The 17,097-nt window shown below is 41.3% G+C and overlaps 1 protein-coding gene across 29 annotated transcripts in view; it reads left to right on the top strand.

The window, feature by feature from the left end:
* RIMS1 (regulating synaptic membrane exocytosis 1) overlaps positions 1-17,097 on the top strand; it is a 535,376-nt gene that overhangs the window by 254,227 nt on the left and 264,052 nt on the right. For 23 of the 29 annotated variants that reach the window (XM_077289904.1, XM_077289929.1, XM_077289922.1 and 20 more), the window contains 3 exons: positions 975-1,146; positions 9,756-9,909; positions 10,007-10,078. In XM_077289904.1, coding sequence (XP_077146019.1) covers positions 975-1,146; positions 9,756-9,909; positions 10,007-10,078 — 398 coding nt within the window. The remainder of the gene's footprint in view (positions 1-974; positions 1,147-9,755; positions 9,910-10,006; positions 10,079-17,097) is intronic. The other 6 variants (XM_077289909.1, XM_077289921.1, XM_077289919.1 and 3 more) reach the window with 1 other exon arrangement.

The following is a 17,097-nucleotide window of genomic DNA, read 5'->3' as shown; positions in this document are numbered from 1 at the left end:
GTGTGATTTTACTGTACACTGCACTGAATTGCCGGCTTTTCTATAGAACACCGGTGCGTATTTCTCGCAAGTCACACGCATGGTCCGTGTGTAATCTGTAATTTTCTCGCCCCCATAGACTTTCATTGGCGGATTTTTTGCGCAATACGCTGACAAACGCAGCATGCTGCGATTTTCTACGCCCGTAACATACCGTATATTACGGATGTGTAATGTACGGCAGATAGAAGCTGCCCCATAGAGAATCATTGGACCGTGTGCAATGCGTATTTTCTGGACGTATTTTCTGCGCTCATACGTCCGTAAAACTCGCTAGTGTGACGCCGGCCTAAGGAGAAGTCCGTGTTCGGGATCTGTGCCCAAACAGTAGGTGTTTCGTATGCACGCTGAACTTTACTGTTCGGGCTCGCCCATCAATAGTGCTATATGATTAATTTTTTTTGTTATTTATGTATTTTCTTTTTATGTAGATGTTTGTAATAGCATAATAATCTGGAGATAACCTTTATGAAGACAACTTATCTCAGAGATTGAAGGGGTTGTCCGCTTTCAGACATTTTCTCCTCGGGTCTAGTTCTGAGTCTCAGCCGCTCCTCCCGGTGTCTGTTCTTTTCTGCAGCACTGACGTCACATCCATAGCCAGTAACAGAGCTCAATGGTTCTATTGATTTAGAGCTACTCAGATGCGCTGCGCTCACCGATTGCTTGCCACGCTGGCAACGTGACATCATGAAAGTGCTGCAGATGCTAAAACAGCGGCAGAGACAAAGCGCCAGACTTTGGCAGGTAACTAAACAGGTTTTTTTTTTACTACTAATGGAGCTTATAGGAAAAAACATTACTGAAAGGAGACAACCCCTTTAACAAAAATGCAGTATTCCTAAATGATGTGACATAAACAGTAAACGCCAGTTTGCCATCCTTTGAATTGCCACTAGATGGCAGAGAGTAACTGTGCTCTTATTTTTCGGCAGCGATAAAAGTAAGCGGAGGACCAAAACAGTGAAGAAAAGCTCCGAACCAAAATGGAACCAAACATTTGTTTACTCCCATGTGCATCGGAAAAATTTTAGGGAGCGAATGTTAGAAATAACTGTTTGGGATCAGCCAAGAGTGCAAGAAGAGGAAAGCGAATTCCTTGGAGAGGTATTCCTTTCAGTTCATTAAAGAAACAGGCTCCTGCGTAGTATAAAAGCAGCTTTTTTGTACGCAAAATTCACTGCTTTTAACAATTGTGATTTAATTGGATGTGATTTTATGTGTTTAAAGACTGTGTGGAATTGGGCTTTTTGTGGCTGTGTGCACATAGGTTTTTTTTGGTGCAGAAACTGAGTGGAAACTCTCCAGATCCTCTTCAAAAACACAAAATTCCTCCAACACTTGGAAGTTCTGCTCTGAAACCCCTGTAAAAAGACTCAGTGTGCACATAGCCTATGTGTGTTTTTTAACTTTAAACTTATTTGGAATACCTCAAAAATGCATTTAAGGTTTCAATTGCATTTTTAAGCGCTGTGTTGCTGCATTTTGCACTAAAAAATAAATATCATTACAAAGAGTTGTGTCAAATCCGCAACAAAACGCATCCAAGAAAGGAAAACACATAAAAAAGGCAAAACAAAACACAACTGACAGAGCAGACTGCTAATGCATATTTTGGTAAGGAAACCCATGGAAAACATGGTGAAAAATGTACCGTAACCTAAAAAACTGCAGCATTTTCCCACGTGGGAACATGGCCTAACGCTAAAAGGACAGAATGTTATGCCTATAGAAGAAACGAGCTGCAGATTTCCATTTTGAGCAATTTACTGTCATAAAGTTTGCAATCGTTAAGGGGCATACACAACTAATAATTTGCGGTCATAGACTACCATATTTGTCATCAGTATGGCAGAAATTAGGAGCATAGAGGCCTATGGATATGTCTGATGTGAGCACCTAGAGCTCTACCAACGCAGATACTGCAGGGTGTGTTTCAGCTAGGAAAGCTGGAGATCATTTGTGTTCTTGTAGTCAGCAGACCTTACTGCTACTGTATATCTAGTAATCATGGCATCATGCAAAAACCAATTTATTAATACACATAGATCAGAAACCCGAGTCAATACAATCTAATTAGAAAATATAACCATTCATTGATCTGAAACATTGCTGGAAGTTATTTTCACTAAGTGTCCAAATGTAAAAAGCCTAAACTCTTCTGGTTTTAATAATTAAATGATTGATTGATTGAATGAATACTTAGTACAGTTAGTTACTACAGCCAAATAATGATCATATACTGAACAAGAACTGCGTTTTTGTCTATATTAGATTTTCTCCGTGAGTTTAATGTCTCTATTGGATTACAGTGTATCTGGACAATGTCTATTAGCGAGGACACTAGATAGGGAACATCAGTAATTTATTCAATGTTTGCTCATTTATGATTTGTTTGTTTAGTATCTTAAGTTTCTTCTAACTTAGCCTATATATGTCTTTACTAGTGATGAGCGAGTGTACTCATTGCTCAGGTGTCCTCCGAGTATTTTTTATTGCTCAGAGATTTAGTTTTCCTCACCTCAGCTGAATGATTTACATCTGTTAGCCAGCTTGATTACATGTGGGGATTTCCATAGCAACCAGGCAACCCCCACATGTACTTAGGCTGGCTACTAGCTGTAAATCATTCAGCTGCGGCGAGAAAAACTAAATCTCCGAGCACTAAAAAATACTCGGAGGACACCCGAGCAACGAGTACACTCGCTCATCACTAGTCTTTACGTATACCCCTGATGGCAGTATTGTCCTTAGTTCTGTAGACTTTAAATTGCTCATTCATTATTTATCCCGGTTAGTGTTTTTTCTCCACCCCCAAATCTTACACATCTGATGTCCTCCAATGAAGATGTCTCATCGGTTCTTTGGTTTTCTTCATCCAGAGCATTTGGTGTTTTTACATTTCACTTCCATTCTGAAAAAGTGTTCCTAAGATTGCTCATTTTACTATGCTCGTTCATCAGGTAAAATTAACTGTTGTGCTGCACAAAAGATTATCGTTTTTGGCAACACATCATTCGGTGTAAATAGGACTCTTGCTGATGAGAACAACGACAGCCTTTGTGCTCTTAACACATAGTCAGCTATGAATGATGCCACGCCACTAGCCCCAACTTGTGTTTTGCGTCGGCTTCCTCAGGGGATGGAATAGAGAACTTGAATCTAGAGAAAAATAAGGACCATCTGGCCTGTCTACGCATTAGCAGTTTAGCTAATTCAATGTAGGCTAAATTTTTATGGTCAGTGACCACTGGGATTTGATGAACCTCCAAAAAATGCCTTCATTCTTCAAAAGCTAATTTAACAACGAGTAACTCACAATTCCAGAGATCATAATTTCTTTCAGCAGATAAAAATGTCTTCTAGAAAAATACACATGGCCACAAATTAGTCAGAGATTTGGGCCCCTGAGATAACACAGCCCCTGCCCCAAACTCTGAAGCATCCATCTCCACAATTAATGTTTCTTGAAGATTGGGTTGGATTTGAACAGGAGCAGACATAAAATACTTTAATTTTTCAAAAGCTCCAATAGCATCCTTTGAGTAAACCTTGAGGTCTGCCCCCTTAAATATGAGGTCAGTAAGACGTTTAACAATCTGAGCAAAGCCCTTAATGAATTTCCTATAATAGTTAGCAAATCCTAGAAAGGTTGCAACGTTTTTAGATCACTAGGTTGATCCCAGTCTATCATGGCTTGCACCTTCCCAGGATCCATTTTAAAGTAATCAGCCGACAAAATGTATCACAGAAAGGAAACCTGAACAGAAAAAATATATTTCTCAGTTTTTTGCAAACAAATAATTTTCCTTCAATCTTTGTAAAACAACACGGAAATGTTCATGATGAGAATCCAAATCAAAAGAGAAAATTAAAATATATTCAAAGTAAATAGCAACAAATCTCCCAATGCAATCAGAGAATACATCATCCATAAAGTTTTGAAACACTGCTGGTGCATTGGTTGACCTAAAAGGCATGACAAGATTTTCGAATAGACCCTCTGACATTAAAAACACTGTTTTCAACTCATCACCCTTCTGGATGCCTATCAAATTTTACGCCTCTCTAAGGTACAGTTTACAGAAACATTAAGCCCCAGTAAGCTTATAAAGGTCAGGGATGAGTCGAAGTGTGTATGTGTTCTTAACCATGATCTTGTTAAGTTCTTGGAAATCGAGGCAAGAACGAAGACCCCGTCTCTTTTTTTTTACGAAGAAAAATACAGCAGCCACAGGGGAGGAGGAGGGACGGCTATGACCCTTCTGTAATCTTTCATTCACATAAATTTTCATGGCATTACATTCAGGCCCAGATAAATTATAAAGACGGGCTTTTGGTTATTTATTGCCAGGGATAAGATCAATAGCACAGTCATAATGACGATGGAGAGGTAATATCTCTGCATTTTTTTCCAAGAATACATCTCCGAAGTCTTTCAGGTACTACGGTAGATGCTCATATGACATTTGAGGCCCCACTTAACAATTTCTTTCTTACACCAATCAATCAATAATGATTGTGAATGAGCAACCATGGAAGCCCCAATATCACCCCAGCAGGTAGGTATCCAAAAAAAAAAGGATATGGATACTGAGTGAAGTGCTCCTATTTGAAGCGTGAATTCCACCGTTATAAAGTTGACACAGTTCTGAAGTATAGATGTTTTGTAAAACACAAAAAATTTAATAGGTTTTGCCAGACTAACTTTCCCTAATCCTAATATCTCAACCGGTTCACAATCAATAAAGTTAGCAGCAGACCTACAGTCAATGAAAGCCAATGCTGGCAATACCTGGTTCTTGAAAGACAAAACCGTCTTAAGTGCTACTTTATCTGAGGAGAAAAAGGGTACCTGGAAGTCTGGGTGACCTTCTCGATTATCACCCAGACTTAGACGTTTTCCCGACTGCTTATTTGCTTAAGGACGAGCTGAACAGTCCTTTAAAAAATGTCCTGCGAGACCACAGTAGAAACAGAGTGCAAGATCCTGTTTCCGTTCTTTCTCCAAGGCATGAAAACCGGCAGCCCCAACTTCCATTGGACCTACTGCAAGAAAACGGGTCTGTTCCAGGGGAGAATACAAGACATCCCGCTGCTCACCAAGCCTCTCACGAATTCTGCAGTCCACCAGTACAGCCTGTATAATGGCTTCCGACAAATAACAAAGGGGATCATGCAGAAACAGAGTGTCCTTCAGTGATTCAGTGATTCAGTCACACCTCTGTGAAATTGGCACCTAAGGACTGCATCATTCCACTGAACCTCAGTGGACCACTGTTGGAATTCAGTAAAGTAGTTTTCAGAGGTGCAGCTCCCCATGTCAGGTTCATGATCCTAACCTCAGTGGCCTTGATTCTGTTTCGGTTTTTCATAGATTTACCCATAAGACATCAAAAATGGCATCAACTGAAGACCTTTCTGGGGCTTGTGGAGACAAAGAAAATGCCCAAGTCTGGGGACCCCCTCGCAATCGAGACTTAACTATTCCTACCTACTTGGACTCATCTCCTGAAGACCATGGTCATGGGATAAAGAATAGCTTACAACTCTACCCTGTCTCTCTATGTTCTCTCTCTCTCATAAGGGACAGACATCACAGTCTCTGCTAGCAGTGAAAGGCTACGGGGAGATTTCATAAGGCTAATTATCTGACCCTGCAACTGGAACTGTGATGATCCCAGACTCTGGTATTCCTCAGTCAGATCTTGCATCATTTAGGTCAAGTTCACCACCTGACCGCAGAACGTGTGAACAAAATCCATACTGGTGAAAAAATAAATTAATAATAAATAAAAAAAAAATATATATATATATATATATATATATATATATATATACACTCACCGGCCACTTTATTAGGTACACCATGCTAGTAACGGGTTGGACCCCCTTTTGCCTTCAGAACTGCCTCAATTCTTCGTGGCATAGATTCAACAAGGTGCTGGAAGCATTCCTCAGAGATTTTGGTCCATATTGACATGATGGCATCACACAGTTGCCGCAGATTTGTCGGCTGCACATCCCAAAGATGCTCCATACAAGGCAGGATGGATCCATGCTTTCATGTTGTTTACGCCAAATTCTGACCCTACCATCCGAATGTCGCAGCAGAAATCGAGACTCATCAGACCAAGCAACGTTTTTCCAATCTTCTACTGTCCAATTTCGATGAGCTTGTACAAATTGTAGCCTCAGTTTCCTGTTCTTAGCTGAAAGGAGTGGTACCCGGTGTGGTCTTCTGCTGCTGTAGCCCATCTGCCTCAAAGTTCGACGCACTGTGCGTTCAGAGATGCTCTTAGGCCTACCTTGGTTGTAACGGTTGGCGATTTGAGTCACTGTTGCCTTTCTATCAGCTCGAACCAGTCTGCCCATTCTCCTCTGACCTCTGGCATCAACAAGGCATTTCCGCCCACAGAACTGCCGCTCACTGGATTTTTTTTCTTTTTCGGACCATTCTCTGTAAACCCTAGAGATGGTTGTGCGTGAAAATCCCAGTAGATCAGCAGTTTCTGAAATACTCAGACCAGCCCTTCTGGCACCAACAACCATGCCACGTTCAAAGGCACTCAAATCACCTTTCTTCCCCATACTGATGCTCGGTTTGAACTGCAGGAGATTATCTTGACCATGTCTACATGCCTAAATGCACTGAGTTGCCGCCATGTGATTGGCTGATTAGAAATTAAGTGTTAACAAGAAGTTGGACAGGTGTACCTAATAAAGTGGCCAGTGAGTGTATATGGTCAGTTGTAATGTGACGCTGAGTCACTGAGACAGGGTAGACAGAAGTCCGAGGTCAGATACCAGGAGATCTCGTAGTACAAAGGGGTGAAACAAAGGAGTGGCGAGGCAACGGTCAAATGCCAGGAGGGTACAAAAACAGATAGTAAGAGGCCAAGTCTTGGGTCAGATAACTGAAGTCAGAGTGCTTCAAAAGCAGACGGGATAATTCAAAAGAATAGTCACAACAAAAGAGAGAGAGCAAGCAAACACACCTAACTAGAGCAAATCTACAACTGACAATTTGCTGCACACAGCAAGCCAGTTAAATACCCTGCAAATCATTGGAGGATGGGAGGCACCTGAGGAAATGCCAGCAGGATAAACCAGATTGACAGCTCTGCTGTTCAGTCAAAACACTGATAGCCCAGCACACCCCAGGATAAGATTGGATGACTGGACTGTCACTCACAAAACTGACAGTCCAGCACACCACAGGTCCCATAGGGCGACTGAGCTGTCACTGACAGCATCCCTAGGCCACAGTCAGATGTGAAACCATGACAAAAGTTTTGGTAATACAAAAAGGACAAAGACTAAAAAGCCATCATAATCTTCTACGTGATATTAGGTGACATCAAAGTCCTCAAATTTGACATTTCTGAATATATTACATTTATAATTAACATTTTTTTTTGCAAAATAATTTTTGCAGTCAGGTTTAATTAAAAATGTTGCACTGTTTGCCTTGTATAGATTGTCTACTGCACAATGAGTTAATGGAGAATTCACCAGTCAACCAGTCAGACTATCTAGCCTGAAGTTTGTAACTGTTATTTATCTTTTTCTGACTTTATCTCAGCTGATTTGTTACTATAGACCCGGGGTGGGGAATCTTTTTTCTGCGAAGGGCCATTTGGAAATTTATACCATCCTTCGGGGGTTGTACAAACTCCGCCCACAAAGTACATCCTGACTGGCACTGGTTTCAGGACGTAATCTTTCATTGCATGCCCTTCAGTGTTCAGTAGTGAACACTGTGTGTGTGTGCTAACAGAGCAAGAAGAAATTAATGAGCTTGTGGCAATCAAAATACAGCTCCCTGCCCAAGAATGCGGTCCCTGAGAATCTGCTCGGGGGCCTGATAAAAGGTCATCGAGGGCCCTGGGGTCTGAGGTTCCCCACCCCTGCTATAGACTATGGTGGCAAGGGCAATTCAGTAACATTGATTCTGGGGGCCCACTGTTCATCTACATACGAATAATACATTACCCTCTTTCACAAATTTACCTGTGCTGCTATGTAATAAAGTTAGTAGTTGGTTGGCTGAATGATGACATGCTGCTTTTTTCTGTACATAGGTATTCAAATGTTTTGGGCCAGCTACTGGTCATGTTAATGGAAAATGGCTTACTCCCACACAGGGGCCCAACAAGGGATTCATCATTCAGCTGCGGCGATGAAAACTAAATCTCCAAGCAATAAAAAATACTCGGAGGTCACCCGAGCGTGCTCGGGAAATCTCGATTAACAAGTACATTCGCTCACCACTAGTAGGTACTACTAGGGACTGCGGAGTCAAAATCTTTAGTCTGTACAAGAAACGGCTGGCTCAGTTGCGGTTTCTAGTGTTTTACCAATTTTCCCAAAAGTGTCGTTACACAATCATAACACTCAAACTGCTCCACAGGAGAACTACTAGGTACCTACTAGTGATGAGCGAATATACTTGTTAATCGAGATTTCCCGAGTACGCTCGGGTGACCTCCGAGTATTTTTTATTGCTTGGAGATTTAGTTTTCATCGCTGCAGCTGAATGATTTACATCTGTTAGCCAGCATAAGTACATGTGGGGATTCTCTAGCAACTAGGCAACCCCCACATGTACTTATGCTGGCTAACAGATGTAAACTAAATCTCCGAGCACTTAAAAATACTCGGAGGACACCCGAGCGTGCTCGGGAAATCTCGAATAACGAGTATACTCGCTCATCCCTAGTACCTACATTAGCTAGAATAGGCCTAACAGACTAAACTATAGCAGCTCGGACCTATGGTACCTGAAAGGCCGTTGAGCCCCTCACATTCCTCCTAAGGAACCGGAGGGCATGGCAGAGTGCGATTTACCTACAGAAGGGAAGGTAGAAAGAGGTCCCAGAGTGCGTTAAAACAAACCACGAAATACAAGTTAAGATAAGATATGTACTGCTAAAGAGTATGCCACCTACTTCCTAAACAAAAAAACAGAAGATAAGTGCAGGGTGAAAAGCATAATCAGAGATCAGAGATAAACCTTAGTTGGTCTTTCACTGACTGGCATAAAGAACAGCAGAATGGCTGGACATCCAAATGAGAATATCACCAGTAGGAAATACCAGCAGGGGGACAGTATATATAGCCTTCCTGAAAGGTGATTGGGCAGACAAATTATTCAACAAAAACACCTGTCACTCCAAAAAGACTAAAGCAAAGATAACAGTCAATAAACACCTAGAGAAAACGTGTAACTGCTGTGGCTCAGTGGATAGAGAAGCCGACCACAAAGCACAGGCTCAAGGCACACACGCATAACGCCGGGCTTGATTGTAAACCACATCAAGGTAAATTCTGCCATGAAACAAAGAGCCTGTTAAAGACAAAGATTGCAAAACTTATAATGAAACCCTACTTCAAAATTATTTTTATCCCCTAATACATGCATTTAACTATAAAATAACTTGTCCCCACAGGTGGGCAAATCCTTTAAGTATTGCTATGACTGTTGCATCCTTATATTGTTCTTTGTTGTTTTAACTCACCTTGCATTATAAATTAGCGACTGGCTTAGATAGATCCTACACTGGATAAAGTCTGCATGTTTCTGTCAGAGGCATTGTGAGTCCATTACCAGATGTTACGTAGACTGCTCAGGTTGAAGTCTCCATAGTGTTCATTACTCATGATCCCCGAAAGGCTTTTTGGCTTCTCTTCTCATGGTGTAACTTTCTTCTCAGATTCTCATAGAGCTAGAGACTGCACTATTAGATGATGAACCTCACTGGTATAAACTGCAAACGCATGATGAGTCTTCACTACCTCTGCCTCAGCCATCACCTTTCATGCCAAGGAGACATGTACATGGAGAAAGTTCTAGCAAAAAATTACAAAGTAAGTACCCTGTGCGTCAGCGTTATGTCTGCTTATCACTGTGTGCATATCCCTCTGTGCTCCATGAAATGACCACCTATGGTTTGCTGTTGTACAGGATCTCAGCGAATCATTGATAGTGACTTCTCAGATTTTGATGTTGATGATGGTATTGGAGTTGTGCCTCCAGGTGCGTTGGTAAAAGGCATGGTCCCATCTTCTCTTTGCTTTCTGCTTCTTTTTCACTAATCCAGATTCCAGTAGGATGTTCATTTTGGAGATTCAGTGTATTGTGGAGACTAATCTAATGAATAAAGACCATCATTTAATTACCCTTTTCTGCAACCAACCGCGCACTTCAAATCATTTCCAAAGCTTTTAATTCTGATCAAACTGGTAAACCATGGGGTTACTAATCATTTTACTTCACAATGCTCTGAGCTAATAAATGCAACATTGTTTCTACAGTGTGAACACCATGACATTGTTGTTTAAGATGCATAGATGCGTCCTATCTGTTTTATTTGTTCTGCTTGTTGGACTAACTAGTCTGTAGTTCTCATGAATCCGCTGCTGCACGAAAGTGTTAACAGTGCATGATGCATGGCTGCCAGTCTATAATTTGCAATAACAGTAGGATGTAATTAGGAACTGGAAATTTTCTCATGGCACCACACTAATGCTTACAGCTATGGCTTTCAAACCAATCCCAAAATTCTCTATAACTTCTCCTATATTCATGTAAATGCTAGAAAATTGTTTGGGACTTAATTTTAAAGGCTATGGACACCTTTGCATGTTTCTAATTTATTCTGCAATGGGTTTCATAACAATTTTCATCCATTTTCTCCTGTATTTTGCATCTATTATACTCGCATGCAAATATATAAATATAATCGCTCTTTGAACGCGCTATGGCCTTGACTTCTAAAATTGAGGTTCTGTTTGATCAAATTGTGTGAGCCCATCTGCCAGCAAACAGGTGACCTCATTAACTGAGAACATACACTAACAGGCATGGCTTTAATGGGCTTTAGCCTACAAATATAATGGGTAGGTGAGATCTAATTCTAATTAATCCTTTCCTGCCCTATTACGTACTATTACATCATCGAGCTGGTGCAAGTTTGTGTAGTGGGCTCAGGGCGGGCATCTGCTTCTAACGGGAGCGACTGGAGTAGTTCTGAACTCTATTAATCCATTAAATGCCGCTGTTAATCACTGACAGCAGCATTTCAACAGCACAATCCTGCCCAGCATTGTTACTGGCGCCCATTGGTTCCCCCCTAAACCGTGGGCAGCTGTTGAGATGGTTGGCCTGTATAGGAGAACATGTTTAGAACTATGAATACAATATTTAAAAATGTTACTTTAAAAAAAAAAAAATAAATAAATAAAATACTTAGAGATTCAAATTACCTCTGTTACCCAGTTTAGAATAAAGAAATTAAAATATTCAAACAATATGTTTGGTATTGCCGCCTCCACAAAATGCTAAACTTGTTTAATCTGTATGAGAAATGTTGTAAAGAATAGAAAGAAAAAGCAAACAAAAGTGGTGTTGGTTTCACCACAGCGCTGAGAAAAAATGCAATAACAAACTATCAAAACAAAGCCCTCATATAGCTCCATTTGCAGAAAAATAAAAAAAAGTTAGTGGCACAAACCAGATTATTTTTTTACGAAGGGCAGAACACTTTTAAGCCTGTTTACTATAGCTCTAATTGAAGTGCCTGAAAAATTATGATGCTGGATCATTTTTACTGAACATTGAACAACAACGAAAAAAACAAAATGCAAAAAACAATGGCAACATTTTGTTGTTTTTTTTACCACTGCATCTCATCTTGAATTTGTTTTCAAATTCTCAGTACTTTATATGGTAAAATTAATGGTTTCATTCAAAACTAAAACTCATCCCACGCAAAACAAGCCCTCACATGGCTATGTAGACGGAAAAGAAAAAAAAGTATTCTTTTTGAAGAAGAGGAGGAATCACAGAGCAAAGATGGCAGGAGTGACAAATATGGAGACAGTCGCTTTCTCTCAACTAAAATGACAAGCATCTCCTAGCAAAATACACCGGTACTCTGAATCCATTCGGCTCCCTGTCATACTCAAGCCTGACTATCTCTTCTCCTGAAAGCTCATCTAAGTTCGAATGTAATCAAATCAAATACAATCAAGTCACATTTGTGCTTAGCTGAGTTTTCAGAACAACAGAGTAAAGGGCTGGAGGCCGAACCCAAAAGGATTTGGCTGTCGGGATAATATTAAATGGGGCTTGCAATGTATTCTAATACATGCAAGGTGCAGATAAAGGTTTAAAGAGTTTTAAAGAAAAGCCAAATAAGTAAATGATACATACAATGTATTAAAACATTCAAAGATGTCCAAAGATTTCAAGGCTACAAATGACAAAGGATGATCTATCACAGTGAGAGAACTTGAACTATTCATAAGGCATGGTTTTCTTGACAATTTAGGGTGTTACTCATTTGTTCAAATTGCAAATTGATATCAAGTTTTATTAATCTCTAGAACAGGGAAGCTCTTCTTGCCTATAGAGCAGGATTTTAAGAGTCCTGGATAAATATACTTTATCGGTAGCAGAAGGTGTCCCTATTTTCAGAGCTTCTGATATGCCATTTGAGGACTGATTCCAGTATCAGATTTTTCTCTTGTGGGAGTCTTCCTCCCAGTAATAAAGGCTGGATGTGAGGTCTGTGTGTATCCAGGGTGCATAAATTTAAAAGAATCTGTAACTCAAATGAGAATTATGGTGAAATCAGATGAGAATTTTATTAATTATGTGGTCGAAAAAGTGTGTAGAATACGTGACGTTTCGGGCTTGCATCGACCTTTTTCAAACATACACTGTAGAAGTAACTTAAACTACAAAAATTAAAACTTAGAAAAAATTATGGTACATCAAATAAAATAGTAAATAAGAATTACAAAAGATAAGAAAAAATGACAGCATGGTGTTTAGAAGAAAATGATATTCGGGAAAGATATATACATGCTTATGAGACAAATCTACAGATAAATCACCAAAAACCAGTGTAGAAGTAGTATATGACCACTGTTGATCCTGAAAGATCTTGAACAGGATTTTCTGGATCAACGGTCAGTGTCTTATTAACTACTCCTACCGTGGTTTTTCGCGATTGATCTATAGATTTGTCCGTTGTCTCATAGACATGTATATAATTTTCCCGAATATCATTTCTTTCTGTCTTATATTTTGAGATCTATGGGGTAAGATTCCTCCATGTTGAGAGTAACAAGCCAGGTGTGGCATGCTAGTATGAGGAGACTTAAACGCCTTTCATGCTTCCATGGGAAGTTAAATATGCAAATTGTCTCTTCAGAGAGGAGTAGGCCTTGAACTCTAGTGCCAGCTATTGAAAGTAGCACTCACACAAGTCAATATCAACCCTTTAATGAGCCTTGCAATATAACTTAGGATAGAAGCCAAACCAGAATCCTAATTTGCAGATATGGTGTTACGGTGTATTTCCCCTCATCAGTGCATACAAGGCATTTAAGTCTCCTCATACTGGCATGCCAGACTTGGCTTGTCACTCTCCACAAGGAGAACCTTACCTCTTAGATCCCAGTCTTAGCCTCCCACGTAGCCAAATCAGATCTCATACTTTGAAATGACGAGTGGCAATACCCCGAAACACCGTGTCTGCAAACTGGGGTTCTGATTTTGTTTTATCCTAAGTCATATTGCAAGGCTCGATAACCCCTTCATGACCAGAGGTATTTTCGGTTTTGCGTTTTCGTTTTTTGTTCCTCTTCATCCCAGAGCCATAACTTTTTTGCTCAAAATGGCCATGTGAGTTCTTGTTTTTTGCAGGATGAGTTGTACTTTTGAATGACACCATTGGCTTTACCATGTTGTGTCCTCAAAAACGGGAGAAAAATTCCAAGTGCGGTGAAATTGCAAAAAAAAATGCAATCCCACAGTTGTTTTTTTTTGCCTTTTTACTTTGTTCACTAAATGCTAAAACTGACCTGCCATTATGATTCTCCAGGTAATTACAAGTCCATAGACACCAAATATGTCTAGGTTCTTTTTTATCTAAATGGTGAAACAAAAATTCCAGACTTTGTTTGCGCTGTTTTCCGATACCCGTAGCGTCTTCATTTTTCGTGATCTTGGGTTGAGTGAGGGCTTATGTTTTGTGTGCCGAGCTGACCTTTTTAATAATACCATTTTGGTACAGATACAATTTTTTGATCACCCGTTATTGCATTTTAATGCAATGTCGCAGCGACCAAAAAAACCTTAATTTTGGCAATTTGACTTTATTTCTCGCTATGCCATTTAGCGATCAGGTTAATCCTTTTTTTTATTGAACGGGCTATTCTGAATGTGGCGATACCAAATATATCTATGTTTGATTTCTTTTTTTATTGTTTTGAGTGGGGCGCAAGGGGGTGATTTGAACTTTCATATTTTATTTTTTTTATATATTTAAAAAATTTTTTTTTTTACTTTTGGCATGCTTCACTAATCTTCATGGGAGACTAGAAGCTGCCATAACCTTAGGGGTGAACCTAGCCTCTCTGCTGCCTGAGGCGATCTGCAAAACGGTGACCCCCCTCCTCATAGTAAAATCAGAACAAATAAATCTGGTTTACTCTTTACTAGCCTAACCTGACACACATGTATAATACATACTCTTTTAAATAGGAATATATATGAAACATCGACCTTTACACTTGTTAACAACTTTCCAAAATCGGGCATAGATTTACGCCAATGTCGGACTCCTCCACTTTGATGTGGGTTCCGGCGGTGAGCCAACATCTTTCCCGGGATATTTTAGCTGTTTTGAACAGCTGACATGTGCCCGCAATAGCCGCAGATGGAATCGCAATCTGCTCCTGGATTTTGGATCCAAAACACTGATGGCACACTGATCCAAAACACTGATGGCACACTGATCCAAAACACTGATGGCACACTGATCCACAACACTGATGGCACCAGTGCTGTTTTCCGGTACTGGTGTTATATGGATGTGTGAAGGAGGCCTAAGTGAACCAGAACAAGGCTCTAATAGACTTACAGTACATTAAGGCCGGTTTCACACACCATGTCTCCGGTACATGTGGTGACAGTTTTAACACGTACATGAGACACTGACACACGTAGACTCATTAAAATGAATGGGTCTGTGCACATGTCAGTGTGTTTCCACGGTCCGTGGGCAAAACACACTGACAGCCCATAGCTGCCCAGAAAATGCACATTTATTAGATGCGCCAATTCTGTTTCTTTGCCCGATTCTTCCCACTTGCCCTGTAGCGGTGGCAAATGGGGTTCATATTTGTGGGGTTGATGTCATCTTTGTATTGTCAGAATCGCAATTCCACCCACGGCTGTTCCAGGCACATGTCACCAGTTCAAAATAGCTGATATGTGCCTGGAAAGATGTGTGATCACCGCCGGAGCCCACATCAAAGAGAGGGAGTCTGACGTGGGTGTATTATTACGCCAACGTCGGAAAGGGGTTAAAGGGTCGATAATGATTTGTAGGATCGCTCCTTCCAATAAGTAGCACTAGAGTTCAAGTCATCTTCCTCTCTGAAGAGACAACTTGTATACCGTATATACTCGAGTATAAGCCGACCCGAGTATAAGCCGACCCCCCTAATTTTGCCACAAAAAACTGGGAAAACTTATTGACTCGAGTATAAGCCTAGGGGGAAAAATGCAGCAGCTATCGGTGAATTTCAAAATTAAAAATAGATGCTCCATACCGTTCATTATGGCCCCATAGATGCTCCACATAAAGCTGTGCCACATATAATGCTCTGCACCGTTCATTATGGCCCCATAGATGCTCCACATAAAGCTGTGCCATATATACAATGCTCTGCACCGTTGCCCCATAGTTGTGCCACATATATAATGCTCTGCACCATTGCCCCATAGCTGTGCCATATATATAATGCTCTGCACCATTGCCCCATAGCTGTGCCATATAGTGCTCTGCCCCATAGCTGTGCCATATAGTGCTCTGCCCCATAGCTGTGCCATATAGTGCTCTGCCCCATAGCTGTGCCATATAGTGCTCTGCCCCATAGCTGTGCCATATAGTGCTCTGCCCCATAGCTGTGCCATATAGTGCTCTGCCCCATAGCTGTGCCATATAGTGCTCTGCCCCATAGCTGTGCCATATAGTGCTCTGCCCCATAGCTGTGCCATATAGTGCTCTGCCCCATAGCTGTGCCATATAGTGCTCTGCCCCATAGCTGTGCCATATAGTGCTCTGCCCCATAGCTGTGCCATATAGTGCTCTGCCCCATAGCTGTGCCATATAGTGCTCTGCCCCATAGCTGTGCCATATAGTGCTCTGCCCCATAGCTGTGCCATATAGTGCTCTGCCCCATAGCTGTGCCATATAGTGCTCTGCACCGTCCATTATTGCCCCATAGCTGCTGCTGCAATAAAAAAAAATAAAACACATACTCACCTGTCTTGCAGCTCCTCGGCGCCATCTTCCCGGCGTCTCCCCGCACTGACTGATCAGGCAGAGGGCGGCGCGCACACTATATGCATCATCGCGCCCTCTGCCTGAACAGTCAGAGCGGAGAGAGAGACGCCGGGAAGATGGCGCGACGCCCGGCGTGTGGAACCAGGATAGGTGAATATGCGATACTTACCTGCTCCCGGCGTCCCGCTCCTTCCCCCGGACAGCTGGTCTTCGGTGCCGCAGCCTCTTCCTCTGTCAGCGGTCACCGGCACCGCTGATTAGAGAAATGAATTATGCGGCTCCGCCCCTATGGGAGGTGGAGCAGCCTATTCATTTCTCTAATGAGCGGTCCCACGTGACCGCTCAGGGGAAGAGGCTGCAGCACCCGGAGACAGTGTAACAGGCAGGGGGAGCGACAGGAACGCCGGAACTAGGTAAGTATATGACAGTGCTCACCCGCCGACCCCACCACCGATCATGACTCGAGTATAAGCCGAGGGGGCACTTTCAGCCCAAAAATTTGGGCTGAAAATCTCGGCTTATACTCGAGTATATACGGTATTTAATTTCTTATAGTTTGTAATTCTTATTTACTATTTTGTTTTATGTAATTTTTTCTAAGTTTACATTTTTTTGTTCATGTTGCTTCTAAAGTGTATGTTTATTTTGGAAAAGGTTGATAAAAAATGTGCAAAGTACAATATGGTCTTAT

The sequence above is a fragment of the Ranitomeya variabilis genome, chromosome 2 (assembly GCF_051348905.1).
Source record: "Ranitomeya variabilis isolate aRanVar5 chromosome 2, aRanVar5.hap1, whole genome shotgun sequence".
Lineage (NCBI taxonomy): Eukaryota > Metazoa > Chordata > Amphibia > Anura > Dendrobatidae > Ranitomeya > Ranitomeya variabilis.
This window is presented reverse-complemented; position numbering and strand designations above follow the sequence as displayed.